The 17,416-nt window shown below is 37.2% G+C and overlaps 1 protein-coding gene across 7 annotated transcripts in view; it reads left to right on the top strand.

Annotated features, from left to right (window-relative positions):
• Positions 1-17,416, top strand: part of CNKSR2 (connector enhancer of kinase suppressor of Ras 2) — a 206,348-nt gene that overhangs the window by 108,730 nt on the left and 80,202 nt on the right. For 5 of the 7 annotated variants that reach the window (XM_063182551.1, XM_063182546.1, XM_063182572.1 and 2 more), the window contains 3 exons: positions 2,386-2,532; positions 12,193-12,326; positions 15,984-16,195. In XM_063182551.1, the coding sequence (XP_063038621.1) occupies positions 2,386-2,532; positions 12,193-12,326; positions 15,984-16,195 (493 nt within the window). The remainder of the gene's footprint in view (positions 1-2,385; positions 2,533-12,192; positions 12,327-15,983; positions 16,196-17,416) is intronic. The other 2 variants (XM_063182554.1, XM_063182559.1) reach the window with 1 other exon arrangement.

The raw sequence follows: 17,416 nt of genomic DNA, 5'->3' as shown, positions 1-17,416 counted from the left end.
TCCCCCAAACTCTTATGAAGAGACTAGATAATCTCCCATTTATTGCAATGTAATGCATATTTCAAATACACGAGGCAGTTTATCTCTGCAAAGTATGAAAGTACATTTGAAATTATTTTTAAAATGCTAGCATAGCCAAAAAGCCCCAATTTTATTTATATTCCTCTGGCTATTTCAGTGAAAAACACATGGCTTTAAAGTACAGTTTTCACATGCAGTGTACTTCCAACTTAATTGGGAAGAACTTTACATCCTGACTCCATAACTGAGGTCAGGTCATGTTCTCCTCAGGGCTCCCTGTGCTGCTTTGTTCAGCAGGATTCTGCTCCACTAATCCCTCTTCAGTTGTTGCATTAGGGAATTACAGTGTGCAGTACCTTAGGTACAGAAATAGCTTACATGAACTGTAGGCCAGTGATTCCTTCTTTTGGATAGCAAATGGAAGCTCACATATGCCCACAGTGACATGATGTAACTGTAGGGAATATATTGCTTCTAAGCTGTGGTGGGAATCTCTAAAATAAGAAAACAGTATTGTAAATAGCAAGGGGTTTTTTTTAATAAGATTGAAGTGTCCTTACACACACAGCTTAGGCTTGAAGATATTTTGTTTAAATGTTGTTGAAACGCAATGAAAAACTTCAGTGGGATGTGGGAATTGAGATGGAATTGGTTAATGTAATGTTTCATTTTGTTCAAAGTTTAATATCCACATGCCTAGTACATAGGAGTAAAAATAAGGATTTCAGCATGTTTAGAAGTTTTCTGTGAAAGCTGAAAAATATTTATAAATATGCATGTTATCAATACCCTTTTTCTTTGCATACAATAATCTTACTGTAGAAGTGCATCCTGGATATATTGGGCTTTGCTGTGGTGGAAACAGGACAGGTAGGTTCACAGGAGCTGGAGAAAGGGTGATGGGGTTTGAGCCATGTCTGTGATTCAGGGTTGTTGGTAAAATCAGTGTTGGCTCAGGTGGTTTGTTGGGGAGAAGAAGTTGTTAAAAGAAGTGATACTAATCAAAATAAGTGATACACCAATGCTTGGTGTGATAGGGAATAAGGTACAAAATAAGTAGCAAGAACCTACATGTGATTATCTTGCTTAGGCATAGGTAACATATGTTTGTGTCATGTTGCATTATACCAGTGATAAGGAACATCTGTGCTCTTTGTTCACACTGGTAATGGGATTTTTCAATGTATTATTCAAATATAAAATAACCTTATCACTTCAAAGTTCTAGATCTTTGTTTTTCCTTTTCTCAGCTAGATAATTTTCTTCTTGACAGTGTTCTTGTACAAATTGTGAAAGAAGGAAAATGGCCATAACTGTGATCATTTGCAAATTAGGGAAATTTACTTGTTTGTTTAGCCAGGCAAAGGTGGGAGACAGAGCAAAAAGAGGTAGAAAAGCTGTCAAATTTACAGAAATAATCACTTTCTGGGTCTACAGGCCAAGATTTTGAAGGGATATATGATTCTATCTATTGCCAGTCTAGGTGCCAAACTTGGAAAAGCGTACTTTTACTATCCTAAAGCATTTTGCAATAGGTACCCTGTAATCAGGCCATATTCAGACTTAAAACCATTGTCATAAATTAAAATGTTTTAGTATTTAAAGTACTTTTTTTAGTATTTAAAATACTTGAAAGTGCAAAATAAATTATTCAGACTCCTTGCATTTATAAATAGAAACTTGTTGCTTTCCATTTTAATCAAGGTTTTAATTTTAAAATATTTTGAAATGCTGTAATTAAATTAGGAAAATTTTATTTTGGACTAATGCGTAGTGACTGGACTATATTTCTGTCATTGATTTACTGTATTTGTTTCTGAAATCATCATGAAAGAAACACTGTTTTAAAACAGGCCTTGTGATTCTGGCTTCATTTTTATAGCAGTGTGAAGAGTAGGTTTTCTTGAGCTGGTTTGTGCCTGCATAAGCTGCTAGGAGTAGTAGTGTATGACTGTATATGGTTAGTGACGTTTGAATAGTAACCACAAAGTACAAAATGCTCAGTTTTGAAATGAACTGTCAATGCAAAAGGCAGGGCTTTTTAACTTTCTAGTCTCTAAAGTCTGTGTACCAGAGCTGAGTTTGAAAACACCTTGAGATTTAATTGTGCATTTTTCAGTGAAATAATAGTAGTTTATTAATTCTAAAACCTGACATGATGCATATACATCTTAATGCATTATAGTAATTATTTTAGTTTATGTGATTTTTATGCAGTAATTAAGTTTTGACATTTCTAGAGTTAATCTCCTTTATGATATATATACACTCCTTTATGTTATTTACTAATCTTATTTAAAAAGGGAACATTACATATTGAATAATGTACCTCAATTTTATTGTAATGATTTTACTGGTTACCAGGTGGGGTGGCAGTTGAAAAATTTGGTGAATGCACTACGAGAGGATCCGAGTGGTGTTATCTTAACTTTGAAAAAGCGACCTCAGAGCATGCTTACCTCAGCACCAGCTTTACTGAAAAATATGAGATGGAAGCCCCTTGCTCTGCAGGTAATGAAGCTTAATCATAAGTCATACACCATCATTTTAACTACAGATTATCTCAATGATGCTTTATTGTGCTTCATCCTCAGCAGCATATAGATTTACTCTTGTATACTTTGAAAAATTGTTTCTGAAATTATTTCTATGTGATTTGTTCTCATAGGCTTAATTGAAACTAAACCTGTTAGAACTTTTCAAAGTTAAAAAATAACCATCCCAGTGTTCTACAATGCAAAAAAGTAGATAATCTTTTCTAGCTAAGGAGAGACAAACAATACTTCACAAATGATAAATTTTAGTTTGATTTCTTGTGAAGATCTTAGTACAGCATAACCTCAGAAAAGAGGGGATAAAAATGTTTGAGTTGTCACTACTGGAATTATAGGAAAATTTATAAGGTGATTGTATTCAATAAATCACTTGACAATCAAAATTTCCTCATGCAAACAAAGCTGTATTTATGTCAGAGTTGTGTTTGAGACTGAAGGCTTGCACGTAAGGAGGCATAGCACAGGATGTCTGGCTGGGCACATAATTTTAGTAAATCTGCAACGTGCTGAAAGCTGCGGAAGAATTTCATTAAAGCTTTCATGTTTAACTCTAGGATAAAATGTCACTGTGATTGATTACTCTAGGAAATAAAAGTTATGTTCAGACTGATGAAGGCATGTAACTAACTGATGCAACCAACAAATAATCCTTTTTTCCATTCAGTTCAAACAGAATACTCTTTAGAAATTTATTTTGTTTGCATAAAGAGTGCATTCTTTGGGATATTTTTGTAACCGCACTAAAAGTTCTAATTAAAAATTAAGTACATATGAAAGAGAAAAGATGTCTGCAAAGTTTGAACAATAGGAAAATGAGATATGGAAATGCCCCTGCCATTATCTGTGGTCTTATGCCATTTGAAATATTAGGAGATAAATTAAAAACTAATGCCATGAAGAACTTCTTTCATGTGTGTGTGTGTGTGTATATATATGTGTGTGTGTGTGTGTGTGTGTGTGTGTACAAATATTTATATAATGGTGAAATGTATTAGAGTCTTTGAAACTAAGATTTTAAATAATTGAGGTTTTTGGCCTTTCAGATATAAACAGCTGAATGCACATGTGACAAAAACTTTCAACCAGAAATTAGTATCTGGAGATAAAAGTGCAAATCTGGATGCATGAAATGAGTGTATGAATGTCTGTACTTGAAGGCTGTTTCCATAGCTTTAGTGAGAACATAAATGCAAATTTGAAATTCACATCATTGCTTTAAATGGAGTCACATATTTTCAGTCTAAATCCTGAGTATGGGTGAGTTTGGTATTTCTTCAGGTGAATTGGACCAGGCTCCTAAAAACTCCATTTTGCTTCACTTTATCATTTATTACCAGAATAATTACACTGCAGACCCCACATCAAAAGTTTCTGACAGGTACTTGGGTCTTACTCAACTGATCTAACTTTAGATCTGCTATGTAGATATGTACTTGTCATTCAGGTTTCTCATGTAAACTCCCTTTGGCCAGCAGATGTGCATTAGTAATTACTGATCCATTCATCTTGGCCTGTTTTTGACTGAACTGCCTTTAGGATACAGTGAATTTGCCCCTGCACATGCCTCTTTCTCTGCATTTGATGATAAAGGGAATCTGGACAGCTGCTTTGAATGTGGATTTTCTTTACTGGTTGACATTGACCCTAGATGGTGATTTTCTGTAATGTTACAGATTTGGGGAATGGGGGGCAATGGGAGTATTGGGGTGGGAAGATCAGTTCTTGCTGTTAGCATGAAAAATATTAATATTTTCAAGGCTAAATAGAGCACAAATAGAGATACTGTTAAACATTGCAGATAGAGTTCTGGTATCATGATGATATTCTGATTTTATCAAACATGACACCAGGAAAAGGCCAGAACCTCATTCAGCACTTGTGTGCAGTGGGCATATGTGTGTCTGTTTTAATTTATAATTTTAGTGTGAGAAACAACAGTTTCCTTAAGTAGGCGGAGTGTGGACAAAGCTCCAGGGTGAAGTGCAAACTTCAGAAGATGCATAATGTGGAAATTTCTGTAGTTGATTTATGCAGATCAGAGTTGAACAGATGTTGAAGTCAGCTGATATTGAAGTTCAAGTGTAGCCTAAGTGTGATATCAGTACTGTATATTTTAGCAATAACAAGCATCAAAAGAAGTCCGAGTGCAGTGTAAATTTATAGCTGTTAAAATATGAAGAAATTATATTTAACTAATTGCCTGGAGAAAAAATTCTTCAGAAAAATTCTTAAGTGTAACAATTGAAATTTGATGCTATGGCAGTTCTGAAATTTCTTATGTTCCTGATTCACATAAAGGAGCTGTTCTTTAATAAAGCTTGGGATGTAATGTGAGAGGAGAGGAAGGAAAGTGATAGCAAATACCAGAAAAACGTAAAGGAAAGCATTGCTTAACATCAACTTTGCAAGCAGGGGAGGTTATGCTAACTTGTTTTCCCATATCAGGATGTCTTGAAATGTTTGAGAATGTTGCACATGTGCTGTCATCCCAGAGTTAACTTAATTGAACTAAATGTATTATTCAGCAGACACAAGCTATAAGGAAATTGTGACTTAGTAATAATTCTGTTGAAGTGCAAAATATTCAAAAGATAATAGAGTGAGATATAGATTATAGAGTGAAATTCTGAAAAAATGGGAAATAGCATCAGCAAAAAAAACCTGCTGTGGTCTTTTTGTGTCTGCAAATAGAGTGAACACAGGAAAAATGTGGTGTCACAGCCTAATCATATTGTGATGAATGAGGGTGGAAGGTGGAAGTGTGCCCTAATGTAAGGAGGATGACACAAAATCAGACTGGATTTTTTTTGTATGCATCCCACCAATCAATACATTTAATAGCTTATGCCATAGGTGTAGAAGGTAAATTTTTCAGTGTATTAAATTAGAAGACTCATTTACATTAAAATTTACAATGTGATGTTTTAATTGCGAACCTCTGAAACTTAATTTTAGCTTAAAGTGAATAATGTGGAGGCATTATTGGTAAATGACATTCAGCTTGTTCAGTCTGCAGTTGTGTTTAAGAACATGAAGTTTACCACTTGCAGCTGCATGACAAACTAAGCCTAATGGAGAGATAATAAATTTCCCTGTGAGCTGGGAAAGTGCTCAATGAGTGTCCCAGCTCAGGCAGTGTGCAGGTACCACCAGTGCATCGAGCTGGTTTGTGCGTGGGTGACAGGGTGTCCTAGGAGTTAAATTATAAACTGATAATGAAATGTTTAAGAGCTTTCTGCCCACTGTTAGTGATCTAGGTTAGCCATATGCCAGCCAAACATTCACAGTCTTCAAGTGTGGAAAATGCTTTTAGATCATTCAGATGTTAAATGGTTTTTAATTGGCATAAATGCTTCTTAGAATTTTTAGCTGTTTACTTTGAACAGCTCTGCCTTTGCATTGCAGTCTTGCCATGAGCTAGGAGTTAAATTCAGGCTACATAATTATTGATTAATTCTTAATTCTTGGTGAAGTTTTTTTTCCTTTTTAGCAGAAACACTTATATTTATTCTTTTCATAAATTTTCTTATCCTTAGAATAAATATGAAAGGTTAGGAGAGAGAAAGAAAGAAGAAGAAGAATTATGCATCTGATGTAGCCATCCTGAAACTGAATGGTTTGATGTGCAGTAAAATAATACAATTAGCCTTTGGCTATACCATGCACCATTACATAATGAGTTTGTATTTACAAGCGCACTAATTCCAGCTCTAAGGTCAATCAGTACAGAAAAAAAACCCTCCTTTTTTTCCCCCCTTGTGTCCTGATTAAAGAAAGTGCTGTTTGGTTGATTGGGGATTTTTTTTTTGTGTTTTCAGTGAGTTGATTGTCTGTTTTAATATCCATCAGTATCCAACCTCTTACTGGTAATCAAGGTTCTCCCATGATGCATTTTAGAATCATGTCCAAATTTGCGAAGTCAAGGGATTTTTCAGCCTGTGTTGTTTGTTACTGCTTTTTCAACAGTAGAATTAGACAGTTGTGGCCTTGGGGTATTTAGTGGTTGCCTTCCGCAAAGTTGAAAGTATTTATTAATATGGTATTGTACCATAAATGGTAAGGTGTTATGCCTGCAAGACAAATCTTACTAAATTTGCCTTTCAGTTAACTTTTTTTGATAGGCTGATCCATTGTGTGAGAACCTAGAATGATATTGCAGTTTGCAATATTTGTATTTCTGACTGCTACTGAATATAGTGAACCAACCAATTAACTTTAACCCTTTTTTTTTTTTTCATTTTCCTTGTTTGATATAGAGGTGATTTTATCTTTGAACTCTCTAAATTTTTGTCTAGTTCAAAACCTAACCAAAATAAATTTCCTCTGCTCTAGATTGTCTGTTTTATTTCTCCTTTCCACTTTGTGTTGTTCTGGGGAGGTTTCAAAGGAAGGCTCCTTCAAGTGCTGTTGGAATAAAGGTGGAAAGTTCAATAGAGAAGATTCTCAGAGCATAAGAAATTTTGTGTAAGTTGCTGGCAGCACACTAGCAAGAACCTAGCTGCAAAGTCCTCCTTTGTCTTCTGGAAAAGTCTATGTTAATTACTCAAAAGAAAATGGACTTTATTACAGCGTGGAAGACTCTTCATCCAGTTCTTTTTCAATACAGAAAAAGAGTGCCAGAGCAACCTGTGCCATGCTCCAGTTAATGTGGAATGCACCTGCTGGTGTCAGGGAGAAGGCTCTTCCTCCTGCACTGAGGATGGGGCAGGTCCAGCTGCCAGCCACATCTGCTGTGTTGACTTGGAAAAAAATTGTCTGACCCCTCCTTCACCAAGCCTTTCTAAATGTTACCTTCTGTATATCTTTATAGTTTGCTGTACTGTTTTTTATTTGATTAAATTGTACTGTTTTAAAAGCCACCAGCAGCTCAGTATCTGTAGTTTTTCTAACAGAGTTTGTTTTGGATTAGATGTGCATCATATTTCCACTGTTACACATTGAGCTTTTCATTTTCCTAAGAAGCAAAGGCAGCAATAAGAAGCCCTTTGTTTGAAAGAAAATGATGCTTTTATTATTTTTATTCAGTATATTTTCTTATTTGATTATATTGCCTCCTTCATTCATCTAGACACAATGCTATACTGTTTGCATCATTTATGACTAGAACTAATGATCCTATCCTTTTTAATTATTAAATTTGAATAAAACACTCAATTGTTTGTTTTTAAATTACGTAGTTGTCTTTTAACTGCATGGGAACTGGGCATTCTTTGTAGCACTGTTAAAATGAACTCTGAATTAGTTACAGTGTCTCGTTATTTCATGTCATGATTGTTATTATAAAAAAATTATTGGAAACATTTTGTTCAATGTATTGTTGTAATTTTGATTCAATGTGAAAAATATATTGGTAGTAAAATCTGCTTATTGATGCAAATACTGTATAAAGATAATGAAATCTAAAATTTTGTATTAGCTTTGCTTATATTTTGAAAAATTGTATGTCTTTTTTTGGAGCAATGTTTCTCAGACTTCTATTGCAGCTTCCAAGGGTGTTAATGAAAGGTTCAAAGAGTTTTGACATTTAAACATTTAAAATAATTTTAGATAGTGTATATTACATATTGATTACATCCATTGTTTAGATAGAAAAATCAAAAAGAATATGCTGATTCACTGGGACACCCTTCCAGTTTCTTCAGGACTGGGAGTGCAAAAAGCTGCAATGGGTCCTGTTGGCAAGAGGGGAGGTGGTGGCCACAGGGCAGAGCCAAAAGGGGAGATCAGCTACTGAAGGGAGGGGACCTGTCTGCTGCCAGTCAGTGCTGACAGGGATTTCCTTTTTCCCAGCTGCTGTGAGTAAAGACTGTTGCTTTCCTGTTCTGCAGCCAAGCAGCAGTTTTGGGAAGGTTCTGCAAAGACTAATGAACCTGAGGGAAGGTGGTGCATTCAAAATGTTTGAGAAATAGTACTCCAAAATATATTGAATTATAGCTTTTGTGTCTGTCATTGTGGATTAAGATTGATGCAGGGTCATTTGTGTGACATTTTTAGGTTGTTCCAGTTTTAATATGTAACTTCCAAACTTTCTCTGTCAGGCTTTTCCCATGGGCTAAGTATTCAATTCTTTAGACCTGAAAATGTTTTAGTTTTATTGCTGCTTCAGCAATCCCACTTGCCCTGGCCAGCCTGCCAGAAGGAACTGCAGCAGGAGAATCTCTACTCCTTGTCAGAGAATTAAATCAGTGATACCACTGATCTCCAAGGCATCCACTTGAGAAATATTTGACTGGAGTTGCCTGTGGTTTTGTGTCCAAGGAGCCTGCATGTGGCCCTCTGGGTGGCTGCCCCTGAAGCAGAGAACTGCATGAACTGGTTGCTTGCATGTGACCAGATTGACTTGAGCAGTTGAGGTCTCTAAATTCCTATGCAAAATGCTCTGTACATGTACCATACATTTAGGCCATGTTCTGAAGGCTTTCTTTTCAACCAGAGGGGTCTGAAGACGTTTTCATTCTGTACATAAAAATGAAACCTGAACTTGTACAGCACAAGGTGGTAGTTACAGCAAGGCTCTCAGTGTGTTGAGCTACTACCAGGAGAAACCATTTGTATGTTTTTACCATGTAAAAATTCTTACTAACCTACTGATTTACTGACGTAATCATGATAAATGCTGGGGTTTTTAAATTGGGATTTTACTTTTTTTCTATTTGGACAATTTTTCTGTTTGTTTGGAAATAAGCAGAGTTGAGGTTGGCAATGCAAAAGCAATATTGAAAATAAATGAGATGTCCTAGTATGTTTTGGGACAATCCTAGAGGATTGTAGCTCCACATGGATTGGATTGTGATTTCTGTCCCCTTGGGAGCTCCAGGAGCCCTGGGACAGTGAATTTGCTTTGTCATCCTGTGAGGTACCACAGTCGTTCAGTGTCCACAGTTACACTGTGTCTTCACCTCTGACAGTGTCTGACAGGGAACCACTGGCCTTCAGTAAGTTGAATAGCTCGTGGCTTTCTGGGTTAAACTGAATACCATTTCTTCCTATTGCACTCACTGTTTCAACCACCTTCCTGTGCTAAAAGATAAACCAAAATACGCATTTGTCAAAGATGTCTAAACCCAGACTGATTTCCAGGATCAGCCAGCAGTTTGCCTGGAGGACAAACTGACTTGTATGTCAGGGCTGTGTGTTGTACCAAACAGATTCCTCAGACTTCAGGTTTTTTTTTTTTTCTTTTTCTAGAAGTTAGGACAATATCATTAGAATTTATATAGTTGCAGCCAGGTATTCTAGGCTGTAACACAAGGGAAATTCTTTCTCTATGTTCTCTAGCCCTGCAGCAGCTTGTCAGGATCACCAGAGGCACATCAAACTCTTGTAAGTCCAGAACACTTTCATGCTTGAGCATTATTTTCCCTATGTAAGATAAACCATAAGCTCACTGCTTATGGTTTGACTGACTTTGGTTTCATTGACTGCCACAATTCTGGTCTCCAAGTCCCCCTCTCCTCTTACCTCCCTTTTCATGCAGGTGAGGTAAAGGCTTGACTACTTCCTCTAAATGGAGAAGAGCAAACCCGTCTACGCAGTTTGTCTTCCTCTCAGTGCTTCTGCTGGTATGAGCCATGAGCAAACAGCTTGGGCTTAACAAGTGTAAACAGGATCTAGGTCACAAAATCCTCTTGGCTTACAATGAAAAATAATTCAATGGGCCACTCAGCAAGCCACGAAGTGTTCTTGTTAGAGAAGTGCAGGGTATCAGAAAGGTAGCAGACACTGTTGTATTAGTGGTTCAAAAACATCTGTGGCTACAGTGTCACAGATGAAAATATAAAGGATAAGATTTTTGTTTCTCTGAAAGAGAGAGAGAGGATGTTTAGGATGTTTTTTATTGTTTTGGGTTGTTTTGGGGTTTTTGACCTGTTCTTGCCACCAATTTTATTCTTATTTTTGTAGATTTGTCTTGTTTTTAGTGGTTGTAAAGTCTTTTACCTGTCTGGTTTATGTGTGTGTCTTTCTCCCTTTCTTTCTGTAAGTACTGGCAGTCTTTCTTTGGCCTGGCTGTAGGATACTCACATTAACTCTAATGAGCAACAGAAGAGCTAAGCAGTATCACTGTTTATAGGAGACAGATTTTGAACATTCAAAACCAGAAAACTTCTGTCAATTTATAGCTGTCGCTCTAAAGGTGGACTTGCAAAGTTTTAACAAGAAAATTTTAAGCATGTGTTTTATTTTGTTAGGGCTACATAGCACCTAACACAGCTCTGTTCCAAAACAAGGCAGTAACTGGCTAAAGGATGAGGTTTCCTAAGTGATATTTGTTGTTCCTACGTACAGATTGTAAAAAAGTGGCACAGTGGTGGGGCCTTGGCTTGATAGGCATAGATTTGTATCTCTTATCACCAGCTGATGAAAGGCCAACATTCTGGCAACGATCCTGCTTTAAACTTTTTGGGTTTTCTGCTACAATGTCAAGATTATATCTAGAAAATGAGAATTTATTATTCTGCACAGGAACACCCTTTTGCTCTGTTATAAAGTATTGGTAACAGTGGTGAGAGAAGGACCTTTCTATGCACCCATTCAGTCCACATTTAGAGCTTCTCTGCCATCAATACAGTGTGAAATGTTTGTGTCTTTAAGTAGTTACTAAGGTCAGAAATTTTAGGTATAGTGAATTCTCTTCAATCTTAGCACTTCTTTCTTCAAGGAGTAAACTTCCAAAAAGATGGAGGAGAAAAAACTCTTTCAAAGCAGAACTCAGTGTATTTTAATATTGGATTCTTTTTCGGGTATATGAAGATACTCTTGAAATTGCTGTTCTGCTCTTTCTTTTTCTTCTACCTGAGTTTAGCTATCACACAAACCAAGCCACACAAGGCTTTTGTTTATAGACAGATGTGTTATTAAGTAGACTAAACAAAGTTTTCGTCTCATTTGATTTTTCTGCATCTGTGTAGAGACTTAGAAAATCTTGTGAAAAAATGTGATTAAGAAAAGGATACTGTATGGACTAGAATGATAGCTAGAATGCATTATTATTTTGAAAGGAAGGTACAGTTTATTTACCTGTGAATAAATATTATTTTGTGAGGAGTGTACCCAGGAGAATGAATAATAATAATAATAATCTCCAGTTGATTCTTTCATAGCGTGTGTGCTCTGAGGATGCAGCACCTGATTTAACAGCATCTGCAGGCATAAGCTGAGGCTTTTACAGTTAATTCTTAAGCTGTAGAGCAGATGGAAGGACTTGACATTCAATTTAATACCTACTTATGCACCTTTTGCTATAAACACTAGACTTTTTCTTTACAATGTTAGTTTATTTAAGGAATTAACTGGATTCTGTATGTTATTTACTCATTAAGCCTTCACCAGTAGCTCATGTGATCACTGATTTTATGGGCATTGGCAATAAACTTGCTGTTCTAAAGAGAAAAAGATGCAATCAGAGGAGTTAATTTTATAAGCACAATACGTGTCCATTTGTAGATCTGTCCTCTTAGCATGAGTGGGTTTTTAGTCAGTTTAAAATCACCCAGAATGTTAGAACTGCTAACTATTTCTTTAGATTTCTGAACTAATTCTGGTTTTGGCTTTTACAAATAAAAATATGTAATATATAAGGATAATCCTGATTATTTCTCTTTCTCTTTTGAACCAGCCTCTTATTCCTAGAAGCCCTACAAGCAGTGTTGCTACTCCATCCAGCACTATCAGCACACCTACAAAAAGAGACAGCTCTGCCCTTCAAGATCTCTACATACCTCCTCCTCCAACAGAACCTTATGTTCCAAGGTAAAAAAGACCATTTCTCAGCACAATTGGATTAAAAAATGTTTGTGAAGTAACTGACCATTCCATTCATACCTATTTATTAGTCTTCCCTGTAGATAATACTGTATTAATACTGTATTTTGCAGGTAAACTGGTTATTAAGGGTAGATGTCTTGAATCAGACCCAGAATATTCTGAATCAGTATCTTGTCTGCAAAAAGCAGCCTTCAGAAAAGATGGTCCAGTACCCTATTTTCTCCTATATGGGGTCATCAATTGGCTGCAACAGTCTCATTCAGAAGAGCAAAATTTACCTGAAACCCTGGATCTGTAACTAGGAAAGGAGCTCATATTTGTCCCCTTGCCCAATAATGATAATGCAGCAAGAGAGTCTGAGTTAAATGAAAGAAACTTTTCAACACCAAGAACAGAACTGTTCAGTCCTGCCATAGTGTTTTCTTTCTCTGATATTTGAGAAATTTCAGATTTGTGTTTTAGTGTGGCCACTCAGCCAGACTGTGCAGTAACCTTGCTGTTCCCTGTCAGTACAGCTGATACTCTGACCTGCCACCTGGAACAGCATTTTCATCTCTCCCAGGCCTCTGGACTTGCTGAGCCAGAAGAGCAGCAGATTCTCCTTGCAAATTCATTAGCCTACCTTTACACAAACACAAATGATTCAGTATAATTCCATAATGTACACAGATTCCTGAATTCCTGAATGGCCTACAAATAGTGCAAAAAGTGGCTGCCCAGAGTTTTAGGATTGTCTTTAAGAGGAATCAGAATTCCTAAAGCTTCCATAATCCTAGACACAGGTATCACATGTCCAGTTAATGTATTTTTAAATTAATTGTTGCTTTTCTTTTAGTTACCTTTCTTGGAAAGGTTATAAGGGCAGCATGTTCTTTCTTGCACCTCAGTGTCTTGTACCTGAGTTTTTCTTACACTTTCTTATCAGCAACTCCTCTAGCCAGTTGATAAGAAGACCTGATACTGACAGGACTTTCCAGGGGCTTGTCCAAGAGTGAGGTATATGGCAAGTTAAATTCCCTCCTGGGGAGGAGGAGTTGACATTCTATGATAAATTATTACTTTTCAGATATATGAAAAACCTTGCAGGGCACAAGTGTGATTTTGGCTTCATGAGGATGTCAGAAGCCTTTTGTGAAGCCTTAAGCTGTGCCCCATGTTCCTTCCATGTACATGGCTTGGTTTCTGTTTCTCAGGGAAAAAAAGAATTATTTCAAATGTGGCATGTATAACCCAGTTGAACTCACCATACTTTAGTTTACTATAACTATTTTTTTTCTTTAGATTAAATGAGAATATTCTTAGTCATAACACTTGAATTGTGCACAGTAATTAAATACATATTTTACCTCCCTGATAACAATTCTTTGTTATGCTCACATAAATATTTTAAGGGCATGGTTTTCAGAAAATTTACAGAAAAGAACCAAGTATTTAATTCCAATCCAAAAACATAAAAAAAGTTGGGGGGGAAGAAAAGCCCATCCAAAGAGTAGTCTTAGGTGTGTTTCTCTTTGAATGCAGTAGTCATTTGGTAAAAACCTAGTGCTCCTGAAACTGGTTATGTTTACCGTCACAATATTTTTATTTGATAAGAAGTGCATCCTCGTTTTTAAAGTATTTTTGCTAAACATTCACTACTCTTCAGTTTTTGAGTTCTGCTGTACAAATATAGAACTTCCAAATGAATTGTGATTATTTTTAATAACAGCTCTTAAATCATGATGATAATGCAGTAGTTTGGACCAATTCAGATTAAATCTTATAATACATATTAGTACAAGCTGTAATTTTGTTGAGAGATTAGGCTTGGTACATTTGAATTTTTTCATCAGCTTAATCCAAATGGACAGTTCTTGAGTTCACCTGTCTCATAGGGGGCAGTGTTTCTGAATGCCCTAATTTCTTAGGGCATTTCATCAGATTTTTTGCCCATGATTAACTATATTAAATCATGTGTGTATTTTGGGTATTATCAAACTGCTCAACATCTGTTTCTCAGCTTGTTGTTGCCATTCCAAAGGAAGAAAAGCAAACAATCAAGCCTCCTTTTGTTCCTAAAATAGTGGAAAAGACTCGATAGTTTGATGTAAATTGTAAAACCCAAAGGCTGGGTGATGATACCCACAGACAGTACAGCTCCTGACATATCCTCTCATGGATGGCACGACAAAAAGGGACCAACACTTGCCATGTGCTGGTTGCTTAGGAGTGCTGGTTGTGTGTTAGTGCCTGCTCATATTTATCAAGTACCTTTGGGGATGGGAACTGGAGCCTTCATCTCTAGAGGGCTGTGGCAAAGGGTGTTTGTCTGATGGCTCTGTATTAACTCCATGCTTGCAGTAAATATCCCTCTAGGTCAGGCTGCACTGCCTTCTTTGGGCCAGCCCTGATGGTGGTTGCAGCATCAATCAGCATCTGGCTGGTTTATGTCAGTGTCCATCCTGTCACCTGCTGGGGTGCCCAGCTCTGTCAGCACAGAAGGGCTCTCTGTGGCTGGAGGAGAGCCCACAGCCCTGTTGGGGCTGCACCAGCCTCTCCCCTAAGCCAACACCATGCCTGCTCTGGGAAAGCAGCTTGGCCAAAGTGAGTGTAGTGATCAGTGGGGGTTTGTGATGCTGCACTGTCACACCGAGGCAGGATGGCCTTTTCTCATCCTTCATGGCTGCCTGGGTGCCATGAGGAGGCTTTGCTTGGTCCTCAGATGGAGTCTCAAGATGCCAGGTGAAGTAGGGGTCAGCATGGTGGCCAGCTTGGAACTCACATGGAGGTTCACAGTAGCTGAAGGACTCCAACAAGAGCATATGGCCCAGCTTGTCTTTTGATTACCTGTTGAATACTGACTTCTCTCTTGACCACCTTTATTGTGCTGCCCAGAAACGGCTGTCTGATCAGGTCTTTTGCAGCCATCTCCAGGCAGTTGTAGCAGCACATTTACTAGATAAGTCCTGGTTCATCTAGTGCAAGAAAGGACTCCTAACCCAGCACTGCTGTTTGATGCCTTTGACTAGTTTCCATTTTCAAAGAGTGGGGCACGGGTGGAGGAAAGCAAAAAGATAATGGGGATCTGACACAAAGTGCAGAGTGAGCACTGTCCTGGGGTAGCAGCTGATAAGCAAGTGCTGCACACTGTATGTGAAACTGCGTGGATGTGCCTATACAACTTCTAGACCTGAAATGATTGTGCAAAACTATGTCAGGTGTCTGTACATCTTCTGTGCCTGGTTCATCTTGATCTGGGATAAAGTGTGAGGAACCAGACTGAGTTTGCTGATGCTTATCGCGTAGACATGTCTTAAAAGTATGCGATGTACGGCCAACATTTCTCCTCTTCCCTAAATCCCAAAGTGCTAGGTAGATTCCAGAAAAAACCAAGAAAAATTAAAAGAGTAATGGCACATCAATTTTATTTCTATAATAATTTTCAAGAGAAATCCATGAGATGGATAAATCAGTAACAAGCAGAGATGTGTGAGGTAGCTGGCATATAAATGCATATATGCTGTGTGCTCCTGATGTGGGGTGGATTTCATCTGTTTCAGCATATAAAATATTGGCATAGGCCCATGTTTATTGCAATATTCGCAGTATAAAAAATTCAGTGTCTTATCTCAATATATTAAAAACTTTTCTTTTTAACTGAAGGGATGAAAAGGGAAATCTCCCCTGTGACGATGTTGGCAGACATATAGTGGGCAAACCGGTTCATACAGGATCTGAATCTCCAAACTCATTTCTGGACCAAGAATATCGGAAACGCTTCAACGTGGTTGAGGAAGATGCAGTTTTGTACTGCTATGAGTACGAGAAGGGAAGAACAAGTGGTCCTGGAAGGAGAGAGAGCACACCAACATATGGTACAGCATTGATCTCATAAAGATAATCACCATTTGTTGATTTTAGGATTTTCATGCATCTGCTTTTGTTTTTAACCATGAAAATACTTCTGGTGGCCATTGATTTTGCTGAGAATTAAATACTACTTTAGTATAATTTCAGCCAAAGAGCTTATTCTGTTATAGGAAAGAAAAATATTTACTATGATAGGTAAGTCCAGTTTAAAATTGATGGTATTTCTGTATATATATTTTTGCTATCAGCTTAGTTTTCCAGACTATGTTTCAGTATGATTTTATTGAAAAAACATATACCAGAAGCTCATATTTTTTTACTAAAAATTCAGAATGGAGTTTCTCTCATTGGAAGGGCAAGATTTGAATAAGCTTTGGAATTCAGCTTTGGAAAATTTTTCTTAGGTGTAACAGCAATCAAATCCCTTCAGATTTACCAAGAGGTGACTTTCTGCTTTCATGCTGCACTGCTCTCTAAAACTCTATAATTCTTTAGTCCCAGAATTGAAGTATGACTGATGACAGTGGTCTTTTTTTGGTAGTACTGTATTAACCTCCTGTAACTTCCTATATTACAAGTGGTGGCTTTTTACATATAGCAGTTCCTCATTATTTGAGATCATAGGTTGTTACAAAAGGAACTTTGCATGTGAGCACACATGTGTATTTGTGCTACATCCACATCTTGGATTTTGGCTTATTTTGGATGAGAATTCAGGAACAATTTCTGGTGAGAGTTCTGATGCTCAAACCCTTCTACTCCAACTTATTTTACCCTTGAAGCTGTTGGAACTCTACCTAGTGTGGTAACTGGTTTAGCTTTGGACTAGGAGACCTGGTTTTCTGTTGCCAACTATAAAATTGTGCAGACATAGAGTTGGTAGGCTGTGGAAGAAAATGAATAGGATATCTCACGTTTAAAAAAGTTATTTTGACTGCTGTAGTATTAGCTGAGCACACACTTGAACATTTTTTCAACCTACCTGCTGTGTTACTTCAGCTTTAAAAGTGAGCACAAGCTGTATGTTAGTTATTGTAACAGTCCTGTCATCATATCCCTTTGTGAAGAAAATAGATGTAAATTATGAGGAAGCATAGATTTAGTACATCATGCAGCTATGCCCCAGAATCACTTGGGAACCTTGATATAAATTGAACTTGAGCTGTGTAAAGTATCCTCAGGACCTGGAGCAACATGCTTGCACAACATGAAAGGTTGCATTTTCA

Source organism: Melospiza melodia, chromosome 2 (assembly GCF_035770615.1).
Source record: "Melospiza melodia melodia isolate bMelMel2 chromosome 2, bMelMel2.pri, whole genome shotgun sequence".
Taxonomy (NCBI): domain Eukaryota; kingdom Metazoa; phylum Chordata; class Aves; order Passeriformes; family Passerellidae; genus Melospiza; species Melospiza melodia.
The sequence above is the reverse complement of the archived record's forward strand: the minus strand, read 5'-3'. Positions and strand labels throughout refer to the sequence as shown.